Source organism: Primulina huaijiensis, chromosome 9, assembly GCF_012295235.1.
Source record: "Primulina huaijiensis isolate GDHJ02 chromosome 9, ASM1229523v2, whole genome shotgun sequence".
Taxonomy (NCBI): Eukaryota; Viridiplantae; Streptophyta; class Magnoliopsida; order Lamiales; family Gesneriaceae; genus Primulina; species Primulina huaijiensis.
Genome location: NC_133314.1, coordinates 3,359,247 through 3,382,658, shown reverse-complemented (window position 1 = coordinate 3,382,658; position 23,412 = coordinate 3,359,247). Strand labels below are relative to the sequence as shown.

The following is a 23,412-nucleotide window of genomic DNA, read 5'->3' as shown; positions in this document are numbered from 1 at the left end:
AAAAAAATAAAATAAAATTAGGAATTTATAAAAGTGTTCATAATAAGATTACGAGTACTGTATTTTCCTGGCCCTTATCCATTGAAGAGCGACTAAATTCATCTTAATAAAATCTTTTGTCGTATCTTAATTTTAAATTAAGCAATTAATAAGTTAGTATAATTAAAGAAGTTTGGAAAGAAAAAAAAAACCAGACAGTGAAAAAACAATTTAAATAAATATATACATTATTATATATTTGGTTTATTATTTTAAAATGCAAATCAGTTACACTTTCTTCTTGATACAATTTATCAATTTCTTTATTTTAAAGTGTAAATCAGTAAATCCTATGAACAATGGCTCCAAAACTCGATATTGGTTGGGAGTTTGGTAAATCCATCGGAGGTGATAGAAAGACAATACAATGCAAACTTTGTGGAAAAATTATAACTAGTGGAATTACAAGATTAAAGCAACATATTGCTCATGTTAAATAATTTGTAACATCACTTTATATAAGATTTGATGCTTATTATTAGTCCATCACTCTAAATTGATTCAAATTTGTGCGAACTTATATATATCCAATCGAAAATATTTTAAAGTTTTAATTAATTAAATACAAATAATTTTTAATAGTATATTTAATTTTTGATATGGTTGTAAATATTTTAAATATAATGACGATATAAATTGTGTTCAATAAATTGTTAATAAAATTTTAAAAATATTTAAATTTCTTATTTACATCAAATAATCTATTTAAATGATATTTATTTTAATTTTTATATTTCTAAATATTTTCCAAAATTTTTAATTTTTATATATTTATAATATTTTTTTTAAATACCCGTTTCGCGAAATTTCATTGTAACTGGAACGTTAGCATCCGTTCCGATCTCCGCGACCGCGACAGTGAACCATGCCGCCAAGTTTCATTCTTTGCGCTTCCACAGACGAATTTATGCATGCATGGGTACCCCTAAAGTTCGGTTAATACCTTTTTAACCCACTCAATTTATTGATATATCAGAATTACTCCTTCCATTTTTCCACTTAATTATCTAATCCCATTGTAATATCGATTCATAATTTAAACTTATTCATAATTTAAACTTATTTATAATAATAATAATAATTAATTATATTATTTATTCAATGTTTTATAATAATTATCCCGACGAAAAAATTATCCCTCATGCGAAATATAAAAAAACATAGAACATATACATAAAATAATTAAAAACCTTTTAAAATTATGTGTTTTACAAAAATAAAACATATTTTCTTATTTGCAAGGATTTTAAGCCTAATTTTTTTTTTAAAAAAATGTTGCTTTAAAATATCATTAATTATATAAAGAGGTGATATGCGGATTTTCACGTAGATTGTTAAATACTATATGAACGATTTTACATCATGATTTAAAATCACACAAAAATTTATATCAGATTTTTTTATTAGTTAATTTTTAAGACATATCTCAAACTCAATCTGATTCATTTATGTTTAAAATATTATTTTTTTTTAATGTAGATATAGATTGATCGACCCGACTAACATCGTACGGTCAGAGGAGACCTACCTCTAAAATAATACCAAAGTGATTGTATAAATGTGTGACAAAAACTTCACCTTCTAATCAAACTTTTTTAAGTTCATTACGAAAGACAATTATATATTATATTAATTTTTTTATATATATTTAATGTAATTTTCTTTTTTCACATGTTAATGTAAGCGGTGGATAACTAATCTAACAGCTCTTCCAAGATCCTCCCACCAATTCCTTATCCCCTCGCTCTCCCCAGACAACCTGCGATGGCTAGTTTAAGCTTCCATACCGCAAGAATCAAACACCCAATTCACGCACTCGATTCCCTCACCAAGACCTCATATTATCATCTCTGCACAAAGAAACTGTCCCACCAAAAAATCTTGAAGAACCTCCATTTCCCATCCTGTTTTTCAGTCTCTGAAAGTTCGGTTTCCTCCACCCCTTTGCAGACCAAAAGCGGGGAAGTTCTTGTTGAAGATGATTCAGAAGAAGAAATTGAGGATGACCCAACTGCAGAATTGTGTTATTTCGACCCCGGAACTGATCCGGGGAGCATCAAAGAGTGGCAGGTGGATTTCTGCTCTAGGCCGATTCTTGATATAAGGGGAAAGAAGGTTTGGGAGCTTGTAGTTTGCGATGAATCTCTTTCCCTTCAGTACACCAAGTACTTTCCTAACAATGTCATTAACAGTGTCACTCTTAAGGATGCTTTAGTTGCAATATGTGATGATTTGGGTGTGCCTTTACCAGAGAAAATTCGTTTTTTCAGGTAATTTATTTAGTTGTCTTTTCACACACATATATATATATATATAGGGTTCGATTGAAATGATAAGTTGGAAATTGATTATTCGTGTTCTTGAATCGATAATAGGTCACAGATGCAGACCATTATAACAAAAGCTTGCACCGAGCTTGGTATAAAGCCAATTCCAAGCAAACGGGTGGGTGTAAATGGTTTTTTTTTACTGTAAGGTGTAATATAATGTTTTATATCAAGAAAGTTGGTATTTTCAGTTTTTTTGAGAACTATGAAGGAAAAGTATGGTACTTTGTTAACTTATTTTGAAGTGTTAAAGTTCTAAAATTCTGCATTTCATTAATTTGTGCAAATTAATCTGTTCGGTTCAGTGTTTGTCTCTGGTCCTGTGGCTAGAAGAACGCTATGAAACCGTATATACTCGCCATCCCGGTTTTCAGAAAGGGTTAAAGCCAATTCTTTCACTTGATAATCCTTTCCCTGTACAACTTCCAGAGAATCTGTATGGAGAAAAATGGGCTTTTGTCCAGTTACCTTTTTCAGGTATCAAAAACTTTTCTCATTGAGCTAGTAATTCTACGTTTTAACATCTTTTGGTTACCATTACAACACTAATCCATCCAGTCTTGAATCCTCAGCTGTTGCAGAAGAGGTGGCATCTTTGAAAAAAGGATTTGCCTTTGGTACAGGTTTGGATTTGGATCTTCTTGGGATTGAAGTAAGCGAAAAGACATTAGTTCCGGGGATTGCTGTTGGATCTTCCCGAGCTAAACCGTTGGCAGGTTTCAATGCCATTTATAGATTCTTCTTAGCATCATGTTCTTTTCGAAGCATTGTATTCATGTTTGCATTCACTGTTGCAGCATGGATGAATGGTTTAGAAGTATGTTCGGTTGAAGCAGACGTAGCTCGGGCTAGTATAATTCTATCCGTCGGGATTTCAACCCGGTATGTCTATGCAACATACAAGAAAACACCAGTCACTACACGCGAAGCTGAAACTTGGGAAGCAGCAAAAAAAGCTTGCGGAGGCTTACATTTTCTTGCTATTCAAGATGACTTAGATTCAGACTGTTGCGTTGGGTTTTGGCTATTATCAGACTTGCCACCTTCACCTGTATGATTTTAAAGCTTTAGTAAAACCACCACAAGTAGTTGCTTTGTATTTGAATTTTCTTTACACTGAGCTGAAGATATCAATCTCCAAACTCAAATACAAGTATCTTGTAACTATTTTTCTAAAAAATTTAGGTCTTCCATTTAACATACACCAAATTTCACCAACTCTCGGGGGTCAGAAATAGGGCAAATTATGAAACTTTATACGATTCTTTGTGAATACAAATTGTGAATGCAATTGAGAGAAAATTTACGAACCACACTGGTTAAGAGAGTTGGATTACTTCAGATACTACAAGCTTTGAAGGTAAAATAACAGCCTCGACATTCTTTGCATTGCTGGTCTCAGCATCAACAAGATTTTAGACAATTCCGGCGACAATACTCAATTGTGGGTTTGCCAAATGGATACATGAAGTATTATATTCATTTACAGATACATGAACAGCAACTGAGCTGAATTCAACTCAGGCATTCCTTACACAGTTAACAAGATAAAAAAGACAAACTAATCTAGTAATGACCCGGAAAAAGTAAAAGAAAATCCCAGCAATATGCAACGAACTAACTTCTGAAGGAACGGAAGCATGGATTCATCAGCATTTCATGAATGAGGAACAAAACAAGCCATTCCCTACTCTTTGAGCGGATTCTAGTACAGCAAGGATTGTCAACAAGATGATGAAATGGAACTAGCAAAACGAGGCTCCACGTTCTGGGAGCTTCTTGGAACTTTTAATGCAGCTGACTAAATTAGATAAACATGTCAAGTTGTCATCAAACTTTGACGGCTCTCTCTCTCTCTCTAAGACAGGACTGACTAAACCAAGCGAAAATCAAAATCAATGTATTTGCTTCTGAGGCACAAAACGAATTCCTTGCTTCCCCAGTTCAAAATTCTTGGCCTTTCCATCATCAAGATCTATGCAGACAGTTGATGTACCCTCAAAGACTTCTACTACTGTTCCCCTATGCCTGGAAGAGATAAAAACGAAAAGTTAAACACCTATGCACCAAGTAATCCAAAAAGGTTGATGATTTGAAGGAACAAGACACCAACACAACTGGAAACTGTTATGTTGGGTTGGCAATACTTCATCAAATCACCAATTCTATGCTTGGGAAAGAGGGAAAATTGTATCGGAATCAGATGTCAGGAAAAATCAATTAAATATTTAGGAAAAATAATAATTTACAATTAAATTTTAGATCCCCCATGGCCCATCCTTGAATACCAAACTCAACAAAAACCCTTGAAATCTAAGGTATCCTTTAATATTTCATTCCAAGAGATTCACTCACCAGGAGTTCGTGGAAAGCTGATGAATTTCCACCCTTTTCCCAGAAGCATTTTTTCCTAATTTTTGTAATACCCAGTTAGCATCAGTGAACTCCTTCATTGTGTTGTCTTCATGCCATTGAGATGCATCTTCATCTTCTTGCGCTGGTCTCCTACGTTTTGATCTTTGACCCCTGGTATATGTTATCTCTTCCTTCAGGGCGGTCTGGTTTCCGTACTTTGAACTGTTGGGAATTTTAAACTTCAAGTAAGGCTTATGGTTTTTCTCTGATGCCTGTGGGATCGATGGAATGCTACTTTTGTCATCATTCAAATCACCAAAAATAGTAGGCCCATCTTCTGAGTACATCATAGAATAATCTTTGTTCTTCCTGCTAACTATGATATCTGATCCACTCCTTGCAGATTCAATATCCTCAGTGGCCCTTTTTCCATGTTCTGAATGCTTATTCTTTGGAGAAACAGACTCATACCCGTCATTAAAGTCTGAGACTTCTGAATTGTCATTCTTGATGTTAATCAAGTGACCCTCTTTCCCTCGTAACATCGAAGCTTTCACCGGGTCAGCAGGGTAATGCCCTGCAACTCGAAAGATAAATGTTTTTCTCAGCAAAACCATGAAGGGACAAAATACTGCAACATGGAAAAAAACCTTCTTATCGCGGACGCTGGCTCAATCAGGCTCAGAGAGATCTAGAGTATTAAGTTCGTATTACAGCTAAAAACAATAAAAGTTCTTTTTATAACTCTGTTTCTCCAACATGAGATATCTATCCTCATCTTGTAATTTTGGAAAATCTTAGCCTATAGATGCACCTAATTACACATAAAAGGACTCGTGCAGACTACTTTCACATTTACATTGCGTTGACAGATGAAACTTCATCAAGGGAAAATCAAGGATTTAAAGTTCTCAGAAAGTTCACCGAAATAGTTATTTTTTTTTTCCAATTTCTGTTAAATTGAATTCAAAGAAGATTTAAGATGCGTAGCTACATGCTCTTACATATCACTAGCTTGCAAAACTTGAATACCCACAAAGATTCAGTTATCGGTAAATAACTATTCATAATGTGTAATTTCTACTAAATGACTTTCGCAGAAACTTGATTACCAAACATATCACTAGCATGTCAAACTTGAACACCCAACAAGATTCAGTTATCAGTAAATAACTATTTATAGTGTAATTTCTACAGAATATGACTTTTGGCAGAATAAACATCTAATTGTGTGCCCAGCAAAGCTTACCAATTCAATAGGAAAACGTATATACAAACATATCACAGAACGTACATTTTGATGAAGTCAAATATTGCCCCTTCCTCACAATTGAAGTGTCAGATCCAGGAGTACTGGTGATATTTCTTCGTCCACCCAAATGTATAACTAGCTTGGGTCCTTGAGCACCCTTAGCCACATTAATGTTGTTGCCAATGTCCTCCTTGTTAGTCGAATCATGAGGTTTATTACTTTTTATTTTGATTGTTCTTGATGTCTTATTCACATTAGTTGTTGTAACCTCATCGACATATTTGTGTTTAGAGACACCGGACTCGTCAACTGAACAAATGCCATCTGTTAAATTTCCAGTCACAGGATCAGAATTTTTTTCTTTCTTTTCATCACCAGTTCTAGATCCAGACAATAGTCCACCCATGTGATCTTCAAAACTCGGGGGACCATCAGTTCCATGTGTAAAAGATGTTTCATTCCCTTTTTTATTTCCATACTTCTTGTTGGAACACTTTTTTCCATTTTCTTTGTTCTTTCTTGGTGAGTTATCACCTATCCCTTTTAGAGAGAACTTCAATGAACTGCTGTATTCATTCTTTGACAACAGAGATCCACTCTCTTCATCATCTGAAAAGGGTGAAATGTCAAATATTTCTTCCTCAGCTGGCAAACCAGCAACTGCCCTCAAGCTAGCAATCAAATCCTTATCGGTTTCGTCTCTTCTTTTCCAAAGCTCCTGAACAGCCTCGTCAAGATTCCTAACCTGATAATGTGAGAGATATTAAGGGAAAACATGAGAAAGGGGAGAACTTACATGGCACACCTCTAGAAACCAGTTAAACCAGAAAATCTAACCTGGCAGCATTCTCCACGACAAGTAGGGCACACATATTGGAGATTTCCATCAACTTGAAATTGGCTATACTTGGCATCACTAAAATGGTGGCCAAAAAGGTTGAGGCAAGAACATCAAAGTATGATGCAATTAGATTGAGACTAATAACCAACGTAGCAAGTTCTCTAAACTAGAACACAAAGTTTGATGTAGTACCAGATAAAAAACAAAGCAACTCAAGAGAAAACAATTAACAAACTCCAACTAGTCATCAACCATTCTGTTAGGAGATGGAAATACCAACTTCCCCGGGAAAGTCGTGGATCCATCCTATAATTAAGTCAACTACTGTTGACCAATTGGGAAAATATGGCAAAACTGATATTTCACATGCCTACAACTCAAGTCACACATTCATGCCAAATCCTGAGCTTGGGGTGCTAATTCAGGAGCCAAATAGCAATTCAATGCAGGAAAATAGGTAGTTGAATAGGCGGAGATGTTCTAACATTACCAGTGAAAAAAGGAAACTACAAAATGTTCTAAGTAATGAAGAGGAAAAAGAAAGAATACAAAATATTCCACGGTGGCAAGGCTGTGTTTTTCGGTTTTCAATTCACTTTTTTCACTTAAAAATTTGTGAACAATTTTTAGAATGGTGAAAAAGTGAAATTTTGATCTAGTATTTGGCTGATATATATTTTGTGATGTGATAGGTAAAATGGGTAAGTTTGTTTACATTACCTTTAAAGATAACTAATTTGGCAATTTAAAATATGATAACGCCAAAAAAAGGAAAGGAAATGTGCAATTGAAAAGGGTCGAGGAACAAGTTTTAGAGAAAAACCTGATCCTGTCACAGGGACAATGTACCCAGCTTTGGCAGATATCACAGCAAACCATTGGTGTTGACTCGGAATCTCTATAGACCTGCAGTTTTTAAGGAAAATAAGCAATCAACTTGTTTCGCATTAAATCAAGTCAATATTTCACCTTGTTCTTGTCAGGTATATAGGTAACATTAGCGAATGGATATTGAGGATGCACATAAATGCATAGGAATATCCTTGGCAATATGTTGTACCTTCAAACAAACAGGGCAGTAGTTTCCCTTAACAAATAATCTTCCACAAGCATCACAACAAGTATAACCTAGAAACCACCTGCAGCAATTCAAACATAGTATCATGAGAAGTGAAACTTATTTTACAAAATTTCCATGTTTTCTGGAGCAGAAAAGGGATAAACCCTAAGATAAAATTTATGGGATAAACATACATATGCATGCATACATATAAATAAGAACATACTATATATTCAACATATTTCATAAATTTTAATATAATTATCCTGGGTAGTCATTATTTAAAATTGACCCGTTAAAATTTAAACTAATACATTAAATACGATTAAGAAATTAAATTGTTTTTGAATATATAAGTTCGATTTGATTGATACAATTAAGATTTACTGCAATTATTATAAATTCTTTGTTAAAAAATATTAAGGGATTGCTTTTCTCCTGAATAAATAATTTGAAGAATATCAGGAAGGCTGCTTTTCTCCAGAATTGCAGCAGATTTAACACCTTCAAGCTCAGCTATATTGCATACGTACTATCATGAAAGAAGGCAAAACCAATGAGATAAAATGACATCTGCAAGTTTCACAATTCACCCGGCCTCCTCCTTAAAATATAATCCAAAATGCATTAATGCACTCTTACAACGTTTTTATCATGGTCAAACACTAAAACCCACTTTCAAAAAACCCAAAACTATTCATCGAACACCCAATACTTTATTCATCAAATGTACTAGAGAACACGATATCGAAAAGGTTGATATTCTTTAGTTGAACTCTACATAACTTTGTATCTGTAAACACTGAGAATCTAAGACGTAAAAGTAATATCAGCAGAACCTGGGGTGTGGTAAAAACAACATGATATAATCCATATAAGTGAGTCTCTTTAACAAGCAATGAAAACTCATACCGAACACTTAGACCATTTCCTGGGACAGAAGAACCACAGCTGTGACACTTCGTATGCTTTGGACACAAATAAGGACCGTGGCCAACATTCTGCATGTTTAAAAAGTGAACTACACGAGCACATATAATACTGGTATAGTTGCAAGAATAAGGGATACACAGAGCCACCTTATGAGGAGGTTGCTGGCAGTAACAATGGTAAGCACCATCACATCTTTTGCAAAACATAAATTTATTGGGATCTCCAGTCCTTCGACAAACCTAAGGATAATAAAGCAAAAAAGGTGAGGACAAGTTGCATCTACACTTTCATTAATTTCCATAAACAATCAGAAGTTAGATGGGGCCCCAAATCTGATAATTCCAAGAAAACATTCGAAGGGTTGAAAAATATGCATCCTCACTCATCCCTAGAACGCATAAGTTTCAGTGAAAAGGGCTAATTTTAAGTAACTGGAATGGTCAGAGCAAAAAATTGTGCCATGTACGCCTCAATTTTTGGTTTACATGTGCTATTCTCATGCTAGACAGAACATTATGGACTAAAATGACATTACCCATAGCTTTGCGTGAGCGCAAATTTTCTACACATTTATCACAGCAGAATAGCTTTCCCATAACGATACAGAACACATTCTCTAAATTTTTTAAAATCACCTCACATGTTCGGCATGAGGGGCAACTCCAAGAACTCCAGTGAAATAGATCTGTGACCAAAAATTCCATCACAAAAAGGTACAAGCTTGTTTTCCACGATTTGTTTACCACATTTAGTACCTCTATTTCGAGACCAAGATTTTAGACAGCTCCTGTGATACTTCTTGCCACAACTATTGCAAGCTAGCATTTTTCCCGTTCTACTTCCATCATTTCCCCCACAAAAGCATAGCCGGCACATTACTTTGGTATTTGATGGACCCCCCTCTTCTCCAGTAACATCTCTCACATAACCCTGCTTATTTGGTAAACATGTCAAGGAAACAGATGACTTTTTTGAATCAGAATTATATTTACAAAACCTTAAAAAGCAACTATTCAAATGCATGTGCCCTGAATGAGAATGAAATCCCATTCACCAATATAGTCAAACTCATGAATTCTCTGCATGTAATGAGCAGATCCCTACACATTACACGACAACAGAATTGACTTATAACGGCATGAGAAGGGATCGACTTATAACGGGTCAATTACCAAAACTGGAGTCATCAGTGAACATAAAGAAAATTTTAATGCTGACAAAATCAAGGGCTAAAAGTTATAATACTGTTACCAACACTTCTGTGATAAGCGACAATATCTGTTGCCGTTACACAATAATATTTATTTAATTTCCAAAAAGTGTTCTTGACAAATGTATTCAAGTGATGTCATTAAAGGACAACACCAAAGTTAGCCAGAATCCAGATCGAAAAAATGGGTAACAATCTGCTAATACAATTATAAATTTCCCATGCACATGGAGTCATGGTTCGCTGGAACGGTCTGGAATGGTCATTCTAGAATCGAAATGACGCTTGTCACATCAAAGTTTCAGGAAAAGTGATGTCCTGTAACAACTGCCGATTTCTGAAATTGACGTCATAGAAGGTATCAGCCATCACGAAAAAAAAATTTATACTCTGTAATGGCGCTTTTTTAACAGATCGGGGTGATTTCTTGGGATTCTAATAATTTTTTTTTGTTTTTCTGTTGGTAATTTTTCAAATTTCTGGATTTTTTTAGTTTTCTGCCACAAAATTCCACGGTGGTCGCCGCGACCATTACATTAAATGTCAATAAAACTGAAACAACAGCTTATACGAACCCCTCAGTAGCTGTGCACCGACTGCATGGCCACAATTTTCATATGGAAAAAGAACTCCTCTGAGGAGAACACATTTGCTTGATCTCATTATAATCAACACCAAAACATGTAGAAACCATATGCATCAAAATACCTAATGCAAACATGTGGAGAACACATTCAGGTGGTTGTTAACAATAAACTAGAAAATGCATTGCAATCCAATGTCTCGGAATTGAAAAGAAACCTTATTTAGGCAAAAAAAACACGTTGCATGATTACTAAAACCCTCACCATCTTATCACCAGACTCAAACCTCCTCGCATAATCCTCAGCCACGCTTGAGGCGGCGGCAACTTGTTTCTGCAGCGCTGCCCTCTTCACCTTTGCGGAAGCATCACCCTCCCCAGCTCCACCTCCCACCGCGAGGGTTTCCGGAATTTGCGGCAGCGGAGCTGGCGAAACAAAGACCTTCGGCACCTTGACCTGAATCGTCGCATTCTCCCTGGCTTTGATCAACCACGGGTCGTTCAAGAACTGCTCCACCCCAGCAACCTCCTGCAAAAAGTCCTTCAGGCCCTTCTCGCTCTGCAATCTTCGAGGAAACCCAAGTGCGCAAGAACATATCTTTCGACTGCAAACACACAAAAAAAGAGAGAGATTTATCCCAACTCAAAAACCCATCTCGCAGACACACAAACACACTCCACTGCGCGTAAATCCACACATTAATGGGCTCAGTCCAAGGATTAAGAGAGAGATTACCAGGTAATTGGGCAAGAAACATGAAAAGCCATCGAATTTGAAAAAATATATATATATTAAGGGGAATTATTTTTAATTTTCCTTTGAGCGAGTGGTGGTAGTATTTTTGTGCAGACAAATTATTTATTTTTACGGCGCTGATATATTGGAAAACCCACAATTATTTTGAGGGAGAAAGGGTGATGAAAGGCAATTTGTGAATCATTAGGCCTCGCTTGGTTTATATATTATGGGGAAACATGATTTTGCTCCCCTCTGCTTTCAAGAATTCTACATTTAACAGACATTTCTTTTTAATATTATTTTATTTTTCCATATTTGTTTGCGACTAAAGAAACATCCACATAATTTATTACATTTTTATTATCTAAATTAAAATAATAATTTTATTAAACAAAATTCTTAATGCATACTAGTCTAAATATCATGCATCCACATGTTAAAAGATTTGTCATTAATCAGGGTTGCCATTAAGATTTCACATGAATCGAATCAAGTCAAATTATTACAAAAAATATCAAGTTTGAATGATTCGAAACTCGAACTTTTAACTATATTTAGCTCGAATTAGATATCAACCTCAAACATTCTTACATTTTAAAACGAAAATGTTCATTCTTGTTACATTTGGAGTGTTCTGCTGTACATTTTTCTTAATGAAAATAATCAAAGAAAGAAATAGATTTTTTATTAATGGGTTTTTGGGGTATGAAAATTTGCCAAAGTGGCTATTCTAGATAATTTTTCAATATGATTGTTTTTTTATATATAATTTCCCCATAAATAATTTGTCATGATTTGCTTGTCATTAGGTATATTATAATGGCAAAAACTTACGTGAGACGGTCTCACGAGTTGTATTTTGTGAGACGTGTCTCTTATTTGGGTCATCCATGAAAAAATATTAATTTTTATGTTAAGAGTATTACTTTTTATTGTGAATATCGGTAGGATTGACCCGTCTCACAGATAAAGATTCGTGAGACCGTCTCATTACAATTTACAACTAAAGAAACACATCTGTATAATTTATTAAATTTTTTTATTTTAAATAAAATAATAATATTATTAAAAAAAATCCTTCATACTAGTCTAAATATTATGCAACTCGAATTTTTAGATATTTTTTGCTCCAATTAGATATGAGTTTTACATATTCCAACATTCATTTTCTAAATTATATTTGAACCATAATTGGAAATAAAGACTCGAAAAACATTAACGAATTTCAATGGGAAAAAATTATGAACAAAATCTCAAAAAAATATTAATATAAAGTTTATATATTTAAATGAAAAAATCGAAAAATATTATGAATATAATTTGTTTGAATGAATTTACACAGATCAAGTTCACAAATTAGCTTGAATGGATCGGACGGACAAGAATTATTCGGAATCTTAACGGATCTTCTATTTGTATTGGATCCGATCGGTCTCCTGAAAATTGTTCGAGCCTGCAAATATTGATCAGTCAAAGCAAGTCCTCTCTCTCTCTCTCCAGAATCTTCTTCGATTACTACACACACTTTCACGCACTCGGAGGTGAAAAGGATCCGGCAATGTGTGTGTCAGCAGAAGATTGAGCTGATTAAGGTGATCGTGCCATTGTTGCCCTCTTTATTAGGGTTTTCTGAATTGAACACCTTTTTTGGCTTTATTAAACTGCTGGACCAGAGAAGTGAAGTTTGCTGAGTTGATTCATTTATGTTAATTTTGATTTCGTTGATTGATCTACAGGCCATTTTGACTGGAGTAACTATTATTGAGTATCATATGATCTGCCTCTAGCTAAAATTTATGTTTTTTTACTTTCTTTTTGTTGGATTTTGCATTGTGAAAGTTGCAGATTGAAAGGAGTTGATAGCAGATATACTAATCTATTTTAAGATATAAATAATGGTGGAATTGGAGGAGCAGCTAGTGCCTTCGCCAGGTAGTTACCATGTTCTGGCGTTTTTCATCTCAAGTTTGGTTTAGAAAATGTGGTGTTTTTTAAAATTTTGTGTCAATACTTCTATTGGATGCCCGGAATCGTGTGGTGTGCGATAGCATGTCATTTTCCAAGCGTTGTGTGAGGTGCACGAATTAAAAATTAGGCAGTTGCTACACACACACACACATATATGTATGAGCATGAGTCGAAGAGCTGTTCCCATAATCCATAAATAGCTCTGGTTGAACAACTCAGCAGGGCTGGGGCATGCTTCTCTGCTACCCCAAAGGTAAAATGTTTCAAGTTTTTAAAATTCCCTGAAAATGTAAAATTAGCTTGAAAATTGGAACTCACGTGGTGTAATTTTACTGATCTTTCTAAGATGTTTGATTTTGGGGAGTCATATATTTAAGACTAATACTACCGTTACTTTGATAATATGTATTCTTGTTAACTTTACTCCAAGAGTGACCCCTTACAGCACTTGAATCACGAGAATAGTGTTTCTCTAGCAATGTGAAATATTTTCTGTCTGCAGATCAATTATAAAATGGTTGTGTTTATTTTAAAATGAGAATATTTGAGATGAATAAAACATGCATCATTTGCAGATCGAGATGGTGATGATGAAATTGTTGCTGAAGGTGCCTCAGTTGTGCATGGAGAACTTCCTCAAGATGACAGTGGCCCCCCTAAGGTTAGTTCTGTCGTGGAAGTTCTTCATGAGAAAGTGACAAAGCAAATTATAAAGGAAGGCCATGGTCAGAAGCCATCAAAATATTCAACATGCTTTTGTAAGTTCAATAATAAGATTTTATTGACCTCTTAATTGCTTTCCATGAGTTATTAAATGCTCTCCATGAGTTAGCATATTAATCTTTTCGGTTTAGATAAATGATGTTCAATTATGAAAATCCTATGTATCCATGCACGTTAGCATCCCATGAACTCAACATTCTGCCAAGTGATGAGTTGGGGATGGGTTGACCATGACACTGTAACAAAATTCATGTCTGACTAAATTTTATCTATCTGGAAGAACATTTGTAATGTTTTAAGACAATTCTGAAACATACTTATGAGAAGTTTGAAAAAGAAATACCAAGCCATGAACCGAGGGAACAACATAATCTTCTACAGTTGGGAAAGGTAGTGTAGATGTGGGAAGATAGGAGTTTCGAGTATTTGAATAATTTCAGGAACTGTCCTATACCTCGATCTAATTCTCCTGGATGTTATAATGTTCCTATATGAACCAGATTCTTATTTCTCATACGATTTTGCTTTATTGTTTGGAAATTTTAACCGATCATAGCCTTTTTACATGACCTTATTCCTCTTCTTGTGCTCATAGATCTTTTATTTGATTTATGTAAGGAATGGGTGTACCCTCATGAAGGCAAATTATGAAACTGTACACTGGTCGAATTTGACTACCTTGTGCGTGTGAATTATAATGAAAATGGTTGCTGGACTTACAAGTGCCGTAATCTTTGTTCGGGTGTTTCCTAAAAGTTTTTGAATTTCAAATTTTTTATGTTATTTTCAAATAAAACTCTTTGATGCGGATGCTTCTGATGTAATGTTATCGTGGACTTTCATTTATCGTTTGAATTTTCACTTGATTCATTTCTTTTGAAAGGGTAGTTTAGGGTGATTTGCTTGCTGTGTTTGAAATTTCCGTCGCTTTAATGGGGAAGAGGTACACAAACTAACCTCAAAATTTTTGTCAGTGCACTACCGGGCATGGACTGAAAGTACCCAACACAAGTTTGAAGATACATGGCATGAACAGCAACCCCTTGAGCTTATTCTAGGCAAAGGTAATGCTTAAGGAGTTATACGTGTTGGTTTTCGTGGAGGTGGTAGCTGTAGTTATCTGTACACACGCTCGTTTGGATCCTTTTATGACGACTTACAAAATATCACTTGCCATTCTTTTGTGGTACTAGTGTGTAGTAACATGTCTCTTTCTGGGCTAGTTTGCTGAACTTCTGAATTAATGGAGCTTCTGAGATGACAGTTATTCTGAAGGATTTTATCCTTATATTGCAAAAAGCCACTCTGAGACTTAAAAATAAATATTTATTTTTAAAAGATTTTTTGGTCCATGAGAGTTCATTGAACCTTTTCATTAATGTACAGCGAAAAATGATGGGATATAAGTTTCTGGCAAAATGTGTAATTTTGTCTTCTGATCTTTTCCTACAGAGAAAAACGAAAAGACTGGGTTGGCTATTGGAATTTCTAGCATGAAATCTGGAGAACGTGCATTGCTTAATGTTGGTTGGGAACTAGGATATGGAAAAGAAGGAAATTTTTCTTTTCCAAATGTTCCACCAATGGCGGATATTGTGTATGAAGTTGAATTAATTGGTTTCGATGAAACCAAAGAAGTGCGAGTTTTATATCTCTCTCCGTGCTTAAAGTTTTGTGGATTACTTTAGATTTCCAAATATTCACTCTCTCCTGACAAATCATTACACAGGGAAAAGCTCGCAGTGACATGACAGTAGAAGAAAGAATTGGTGCAGCAGATCGAAGAAAGATGGATGGGAATGAGTTGTTCAAAGAGGATAAATTGGAGGAGGCAATGCAGCAGTATGAAATGGTTGCAAAATTACTGCTCTTACTACTTTTTGTTGTTTTCATTTTCTTAATTTACATTTCTCACGGAATTTTTTTGTGCTTTAGGCCATAGCATACATGGGAGATGACTTCATGTTCCAGTTGTTTGGGAAGTACCGTGATTTGGCTTTGGCAGTAAAAAATCCTTGCCACCTTAATATGGCAGCCTGCTTCGTAAAGCTCAAGCGCTACGATGAAGCTATTGCCCAATGTGGTATTGTATGTAGATACTTCCTGAAAATTCATCCACTCAGAACTGTTTTGACTGTTTATTTTCTTTCAACTCTCTCATCATCGAATTTTGTTGAACCTTTATTCAGCTTCAAAAGTAAATAGTCACTTGGTCAATGAAATGTGCTGGCTAGGATCTTGTCTCTTTTGGAGGAAACATGAGTATATCGCCTTTTGATCCTAATGTTAGTCTGACTACACGTTTCTATTACATTTTTCCAAATATTGAGTACAATCCAAACATTTGAAACCGGAAAACTAAATCATAGATGATTTCAGATAGTTGACGTAATATCAAGCTGTTCTAAAAAAATCCAGGATAATGTTTACAGGAGAAAAACGAGGTGACTTTTAACAGAAAGTAGAAACTTGATTTTGCACAACGATGGTCAGAAAAATTGCATTTTGTATCTAAAAAATTTTCAAGCTTTGTCACTTGAATTTTTCTTTTCTTCTTGATCACGTGGTTCGTGTTCTGTTTCCCATAGACCTACTGGGTTAATTTTTCACGTTTCGGTATTTTCTTTGTCAGATACATGATTTGCCAAGTGTTTGCTATAATAGCTAAATGGAACTTTGCATTTTTAAAAAAAATGGAACTTGAATTTCTGGATCAATATGATGTTATTTGCCCTTACTATGTCATTTGTACTCTCTTTTTTGGCTGGTATCACTACCATAATAAAAATAAGACTTGAAAGATGTTGCGGCTAGGTGTTGGCCGAGGAGGAGAACAATGTCAAAGCGTTGTTTCGACGTGGCAAGGCTAGAGCGGAACTTGGACAGACAGATGCTGCTCGTGAAGACTTCATGAAGGCCCGAAAATTTGCCCCTGAAGACAAAGCAATAACAAAAGAGTTGCGCCTGCTAGCCGAAGATGACAAAGCTGTTTATCAGAAACAGAAGGAGCTCTACAAGGGATTATTTGGATCACGTCCAGATCCAAAACCAGCAACGGAAAATGGGCTGGTTTTGATTTGGTATTGGTTGCTGTCATTGGTCTCTGGACTTTTCAAGAAAGAGAGACGAAAGGCCGACTGATGTTTGATGCGAGGTTTACATAATATATTTACAATTGTTTAAGAATGAATACAAGGGATGCTAATGCAGACAATTCCTGCTCGGAGTTCAGCTCGTATCGGTACAAACAATGATAATATATTCCTTCTTTTCCCCTCTAGATTTCCTTTTTTCTAAAAAGATACGTAAATTGCCAGTACTTGGTATTGATTTATGGGTGCATTTGCTCGAAATTGAGCTCGGTTCATAGAAATCCTCGAGCATGTTAAACTTGACGCGCTATAGCAAAGCAGCTAGTAATTCTCTTGCACAACTAAATTTTTATTTTGCAAATAAATTTCCAAAGCCTCCAAACAAATATTCAACATTTCTCCACCATCCATGTGCAACCTCTAAAGAGCTTTGCTGCGTACATGTAGTGGCTACTTTGCTAAACCGAAGGATACCAAGGATGCCTGTATTTCTTCCAATGTACGCCCCTTCGTTTCTGGAACAAGCTTTATGACGAAGATGATTGTAAATCCACAAATGGCTGAGAAAATGAAAAATGTACCTGAAAAATTCGAAATGGTATAATCAGGTTAATCGAAAGTTTAGAGCTCATGTTTACTGAATTGGTCGGATATTGGAAACTAAAACTAGAGTGGGCCAGTGTATCACCTGCAAAGCTCCACTGTGCAAGAAAGTTGAATGAATATGTTATAATCCAAGAACCAAACCAGCTTACCACTGCCACAAGGCTTCCAGCTACACCTTTCACATTTATAGGAAATATCTGAAATATCGATGAAATGTCAGACATATTGGTGAAATTTGAACTATTTCTGGCAAATATATAAGGTGAAAGTTGTACCTCTGACATTATAACCCAAGGAATGCCTCCCATGCCTAAAGAGAATGATCCCGTAAAAATCTGATGAAAAGTTAAACGAGTCTTCGTTCATTGGAGCTGATGAAATGAGAATTGCTAATAAGATATGCCAATATTCTAAGTATTGTCACGTTTTCGAGTTACTAGTGACAATGGATTACCAAGACTCCACCAAGAGATAGAAAGGGACTGGATTCCCATAGTTTAAGGTCCTGCAATTGGAGGATAATATACATCATGTATCCAGATCAACATGACGCGTGAAACAGATTGGTACGAGATAAGACCTGTAACAAGAATGATAACCCAATCAAGAAACAACCCAAGCATGTTCCTGCCGCTGAAACCTGCAGCAGAAGACCTTTCAGAAGATGGTCATAAAAGCTAAATGAAGGTAAGGGCGACATAATCATGTTACCAAAAGCAGTGGACGTCTCCCAGACTTATCCATCAATAGGACTCCTAAAACAGTCATTGGAACCTGCAAAAGGGAAGTATATAAATCGGAGAAATAGAATCCAACAATCAAAAAAACGAAATACAGAACATAGAAACCTGAATGATAACCATAGCTGTCGTACCCACTCTTTCTGAAAAACCTGTAATAAGCTAAAGATTAGAATTATTCTTCCTACTCGTCTTTGATTAAATGTTCTTTACCAGCTGACACAAATATAGAACTTGCATAGTATGATATTGCATTGACGCCTCCGAATTGTTGTAACACCATCAGGCCGACCCCGATCTGTGAATATGAAACACATAGTTGGACGGTGTAAGTCACACAAAACAAATCATTAATCCTCTTGAAGAAATAAATGGAACCTTACAGCAAGTGAGTGAGCAAATTTCCGTTGGAACAATTCTATTATGCTGGATTCCTTGAATTGTTCCGAAGTTACAGTATAGTCCTACGAGTCCATGAACACATTGTATGTGTGTCAAAGCAAAAGAATAAGCTGGAAAATTTAAAAACCATCCTACAAGCGTTAACAAGTAGAAGAGGCTACTCTAATTTCAGCAGCTTCTTCAAGAATGTTGGCTCTCATCCCGCGCAAGCGCACCAAAGATGATTCACTGCCATCCCACTGACCATTCTTAGCCTGGGAAAATTCGAACACGACTGAACAGACATATTTCATGATCTCCAAGTTTAACAAACTTCAACAATATTCAATCTGAGCTTACCAGCCATCTGGGGGACTCTGGAATGAAGAGTAGGCCCACAAGCTGTATTACACACGGGATAATTCCTAAAATGCAACCTGATCACTTCAACTGCCTTGCACATATATCAAAGAAAGCGAATGTGGAAAGGAAATTACCCGTCAAAGCCAAGAGACGCCATGTTATGACATTACCAACTAGGTACATTACGGAGGCACCCAAACATATCATCAACTGAAGCATCATCAGCACACTAGCCTAGGCAGATATAAAAATTTTGACTTGAAAGTATGAAGCAGATTTCCATTTTACCTGGTTCACTGCTGTAAATGCTCCACGGAGATTCTTCGGTGTTATTTCCGCTATATATACAGGTACCTAAAATAATAAAAACTCTAAAAAAACCTTCAAAGGGTAAATCAAGGAAGGGAATTTGGGAGTATGAAACTGTATGTACCACATAAGAAATAATTCCGACTCCAAATCCTGTTGACAGCCTTCCAACGTCAAGCCACCAAGCATTCTGTTGAGAACCAGTAATCAGCAACAACAATGAAAGACTTAAAAAAACTAGTTGACCCTGCACGTAGACAAGTACCACCTGTAAAATTTTAATAATGTGAAGCAATGTCTGCTTTCTTCTCTCATACAAACACTGCCCCCCAAATGTATAATCAATTGAAATTGCGTATGAGTATGTATTTAGATGAGAATAAAAGCATGATATAAACTCTCCTCCAGAAACTTGCACTTGCATATGAAGATCATTATGTTAGCCTTTACACAAGTTCTTGCATGTATATTTTCTTTCCCTTCACCTCCCAACTCCGATGAAGTTCTTCGTTCACCCACGAATAAATTCGTACTAGAATGCAAATTGAATCTTTCCAACTCATCAGGGATAAAACATGAGTAAAGAATGAGCAAAAATACCTTTGAAAAGACAATAGCAAGCCATCCAAAAACGTTAAACAACAGTGCGATGCCCATGGCCTGTATTATTTCATTGATTTTGCATGAGCCAGAGAAACAAATAATTGCCATAAGGTGAAATTTTGTAATATTCAGGCAAATCAGGGAAACAAAGGAGCTTACTCCTCTTCTCCCAAAGAGATCTGCTACCTTCCCACTAACCACTGCACCAACCATTGCTCCAATGGTTGATATTGAGCCAAACAATGAATACTGCAATGCAGAATCTAAATGAATGGTGTGGGTAAAATATACCACATATACATATATAAATGTTGCCAAAAATGTGAATTGTAAACATAACTGTTTAAGCATCATCAGAAATGAACTTATTTATATAAAGTTTGAAATGCTTTCTTGTTGAAATATTGCCTTACATTAACTTTGTTCACCAATTGACACTCACTGGCGTTGAATAATCATTTTAGCACACCGGAACACCACTTACTATTCTACTTCAACAATGGTATTCAAGATTGGATGATGCGATTTGAAGGGTTGAAATACAAAGATAGTGGAATAAACCGGAGCATTCAAGTTGTCATCAACTTCATAACAAAAGAATGTGCCTCTAAGATGTTTTAGAATAAGGGTAGCTCCACAAAAGAAAACCGAAAGCTAGTTCAAAGCCATTATATGATCTAATCTGCTAGGATAAGAGCATGAGAAAACATTTGTAAAATCGAATGTTTTGATGTTCAAAATAGCCAAGTAATTTCAAAATTGGTGTAAAGTTAGTTCTTTGCCGACTATCAAGGATGGTGACAAGAGAGCAAGCCACCAATCCTGGACCATGAAACAGACAGGCACATACTCTCCTTATACTTGTTGAGCAGCACGCATAATAAAGGCAAACTGTTTCTAATGTTATCTCATGAATTAAACCTTGCTGCTACTGTTTCTAGCTAACCTTGGGAAAATACTGAAGTTAGCTGGACCCAATCTTATGCAAATGTGAGGAAGTGATCAGTTTCTATTTCTAATCCCGTGTTTTCTTCCTTTGATATGAAGGTGTGAGAATCAATACAATACTGGCACCATAGTAAAACCTTAAAACACCATGGAAATGGATTCTACTTAAGTTGAACCGCTTTTCCATATAAAAATATTTCATCAATAAACATATTGTTGTTGCATTTACAACTGTTGCATTAGATTTTTTACTCTTTCTATATTTATCTTTGTTGTTTCAACTAAAAAAAAAATCTGAACACATCCTCTTGCAACACTGACGGGTCACCAAGTACTGGCACAATATCTGGCTCATTTCTATACAGAGAACAATCTGAAGTTAGGTACAGCAACAAATTGGGTAACCTGTCTACTGAGGTCCTGGAATTCCAGTATAAAACATGAGAAACAAAATATAAGAGTGAAAGTTTATTAATACAACTAAAGTCCATATCTTTCAAATGTGTAGGCAACTTCAAAATTGATTTACCTCTGCCAAGGATAGACCTAGATCCTTAAGAATCCCAGACTGCGCCGGGGATGAAAATCCCACCTGCAAATTTATAGCACAAGCATTCCAATTCAATTCACTAGTTTTAAAAGAGGGCCATCGACAAACAACAACAGGTTGAAGGGTAAAAAAATTTCAAATTCTGCCAAGTTTCTATAAATGATATTTAAAATATATATTAAATAGTCATAGCCCACTCTTTGATATGCCTGAAAAACCAGTGGCCAATAAAACAAAAAGACAGTAATCTATCTTTGAACATGGTCATGCATTCAGTGAAAACATACAGCAGAACCAAAAACAAAGGAACCCAAGACAGAGACGAAGGTGCTGAACACAAGAACACCGGTCATGGTGCCAGAACTGCTCCGCCGCCCGCCGCCGTGGACATCTGAAATTATCCTCGGAAGCAAAGGAACGCTGTTGCTACTGGCGGCTTCATCAACTGTGGCTTCCGGCTCCATTTAGGACAGTGAATCAACAGCAAGGATCACTTCGTATAACACAGAAATTGCTCGAACAGGAGAAATGGCGTCGAATGTTAGTTCCTTGTGGGAACGATGAACTAATTTATACTTCCAACATATTTATAAGAAATTAATTAAATTATTGATTATTATTATTATTTAAAAAATAAACAAATTGACTAATTAAATATCGAGTAGGTCTCTAGTGAGACGGTCTCACGAGTCTTTATCTGTGAGACGGGTCAACTTTATCGATATTTACAATAAAAAGTAATACTCTTAGCATAAAAAGTAATACTTTTTCATGGATGACCCAAATAAGAGATCCATCTCACAAAATACGACCCGTGAGACCGTCTCATATAAGTTTTTGCTTTAAATACCCATATAATATATAAAATAAAATAAATATTTGAACAAATAAAATATAATTTTTGTAGTAAATTATTCAAATAAAGATATGCACTGATTTTATGGTTTATTGATTGAGAAAATCTCGTGCTACTAATTATTTTATCCTTCAATAAATTTCTTTATATTTTTATATATAGATTGTTTATATTATATTTTTAAGCATTAATTCCTAGACCAATTATTTGACCATATTCTTCCTATGTTCCTAAATTTTCTCCATATTTCTTATAAAAATCTAATGATAAATTATTTTTAGATTTAATTATAATTAATAATTATAAAAATATAGAAAGAATTAATATTATCAAAAAAAAATTATACATGCGAGTGACCAAGTTTATGGATCCATACTATTTATATTAATTTTATCTATTATAATGGATGAAAATATAAATTGACTATCTTATGCAAGGTGTGTTAATTAAAAAAAAAATTTATTAGATTGATTCTTGAAATTTTGGACGTATAAAAATAACTTACACACATATTTTCAAAGAAGTTTTGGACATATAAAAATAACTTATACACATATTTTTATGATTGGATTGATGATCGAATAGATTTATCTAAACAAAATCTAATTGATTATATCATTTAATTGGACGATTGAACCAAAATATTATTATATTATAAAAAAATATTAATATAATATAATGAATAATATATTTTAAATTTTAGAGATAAAATATGTATATAAATATGTAAGGTTCAAAAATATTATTCGGTAATTTGACATAATTAGAATAATTATTGAGTTGTAAATTAAAATAATTATTTATGACAAATGTTTTTGAAAGTATGTTAAAAATATATATTTTAGAATATTATAGTTAATACGATATAAAATAAGAGTTTAAATAACACACGACAGTTAAATAAATAAAAAGCGGGATAAAAAGGGCATGGTTT

At 34.9% G+C, this 23,412-nt stretch overlaps 4 protein-coding genes and 1 long non-coding RNA gene across 10 annotated transcripts; 3 read left to right on the top strand and 2 right to left on the bottom strand.

Annotated features, from left to right (window-relative positions):
• The first annotated feature begins 1,712 nt into the window (after positions 1 to 1,712).
• LOC140983731 (protein TAB2 homolog, chloroplastic) lies at positions 1,713 to 3,465 on the top strand. The gene is made up of 5 exons (XM_073450847.1): positions 1,713 to 2,309; positions 2,415 to 2,484; positions 2,672 to 2,843; positions 2,939 to 3,082; positions 3,164 to 3,465. Exons 1-5 carry the CDS (start codon positions 1,804 to 1,806, stop codon positions 3,421 to 3,423), a joined length of 1,152 nt encoding a protein of 383 aa, XP_073306948.1. The 5' UTR covers positions 1,713 to 1,803; the 3' UTR covers positions 3,424 to 3,465.
• Positions 3,466 to 3,727: 262 nt separating this feature from the next.
• LOC140984382 (uncharacterized) lies at positions 3,728 to 11,514 on the bottom strand. 4 transcript variants are annotated; one of them, XM_073451763.1, is made up of 12 exons: positions 11,337 to 11,513; positions 10,860 to 11,205; positions 9,563 to 9,737; positions 9,443 to 9,492; positions 8,954 to 9,046; positions 8,787 to 8,875; positions 7,875 to 7,953; positions 7,638 to 7,720; positions 6,811 to 6,889; positions 6,016 to 6,718; positions 4,722 to 5,298; positions 3,728 to 4,394 (listed from the first exon to the last, which is right to left on the bottom strand). In XM_073451763.1, the coding sequence occupies exons 1-12, from the start codon at positions 11,366 to 11,368 to the stop codon at positions 4,262 to 4,264; spliced, it is 2,439 nt and encodes an 812-aa protein (XP_073307864.1). In that variant the 5' UTR covers positions 11,369 to 11,513; the 3' UTR covers positions 3,728 to 4,261. The 4 variants fall into 4 exon arrangements, with proteins under 4 accessions (XP_073307864.1, XP_073307865.1, XP_073307862.1 ...); XM_073451764.1 differs by having other exon boundaries at positions 10,866 to 11,205; positions 11,337 to 11,512; XM_073451761.1 differs by having other exon boundaries at positions 8,787 to 9,046; positions 11,337 to 11,514.
• Positions 6,879 to 7,725, top strand: LOC140984383 (uncharacterized). Its single transcript, XR_012176604.1, has 2 exons — positions 6,879 to 7,456; positions 7,610 to 7,725. It is a non-coding gene; the product is annotated as an uncharacterized lncRNA (long non-coding RNA).
• A 1,256-nt stretch (positions 11,515 to 12,770) lies between the features above and the next one.
• Positions 12,771 to 17,192, top strand: LOC140984334 (peptidyl-prolyl cis-trans isomerase FKBP42-like). 3 transcript variants are annotated; one of them, XM_073451658.1, is made up of 8 exons: positions 12,771 to 12,931; positions 13,185 to 13,271; positions 13,883 to 14,065; positions 15,005 to 15,094; positions 15,483 to 15,667; positions 15,760 to 15,882; positions 15,966 to 16,113; positions 16,823 to 17,192. In XM_073451658.1, the coding sequence occupies exons 2-8, from the start codon at positions 13,235 to 13,237 to the stop codon at positions 16,942 to 16,944; spliced, it is 888 nt and encodes a 295-aa protein (XP_073307759.1). In that variant the 5' UTR covers positions 12,771 to 12,931; positions 13,185 to 13,234; the 3' UTR covers positions 16,945 to 17,192. The 3 variants fall into 3 exon arrangements, with proteins under 3 accessions (XP_073307759.1, XP_073307757.1, XP_073307758.1); XM_073451656.1 differs by having other exon boundaries at positions 15,966 to 16,118; positions 16,845 to 17,192; XM_073451657.1 differs by having other exon boundaries at positions 12,773 to 12,931; positions 13,179 to 13,271; positions 15,966 to 16,118; positions 16,845 to 17,192.
• Positions 17,193 to 17,330: 138 nt separating this feature from the next.
• LOC140984333 (sugar transporter ERD6-like 5) lies at positions 17,331 to 22,172 on the bottom strand. The gene is made up of 18 exons (XM_073451655.1): positions 21,910 to 22,172; positions 21,602 to 21,664; positions 20,284 to 20,373; positions 20,122 to 20,181; positions 19,646 to 19,711; positions 19,501 to 19,566; positions 19,347 to 19,422; positions 19,210 to 19,274; positions 19,032 to 19,124; positions 18,852 to 18,932; positions 18,682 to 18,766; positions 18,577 to 18,620; positions 18,440 to 18,502; positions 18,309 to 18,368; positions 18,183 to 18,233; positions 18,004 to 18,063; positions 17,811 to 17,925; positions 17,331 to 17,703 (listed from the first exon to the last, which is right to left on the bottom strand). Exons 1-18 carry the CDS (start codon positions 22,084 to 22,086, stop codon positions 17,573 to 17,575), a joined length of 1,446 nt encoding a protein of 481 aa, XP_073307756.1. The 5' UTR covers positions 22,087 to 22,172; the 3' UTR covers positions 17,331 to 17,572.
• Between the last annotated feature and the right edge of the window lie 1,240 nt (positions 22,173 to 23,412).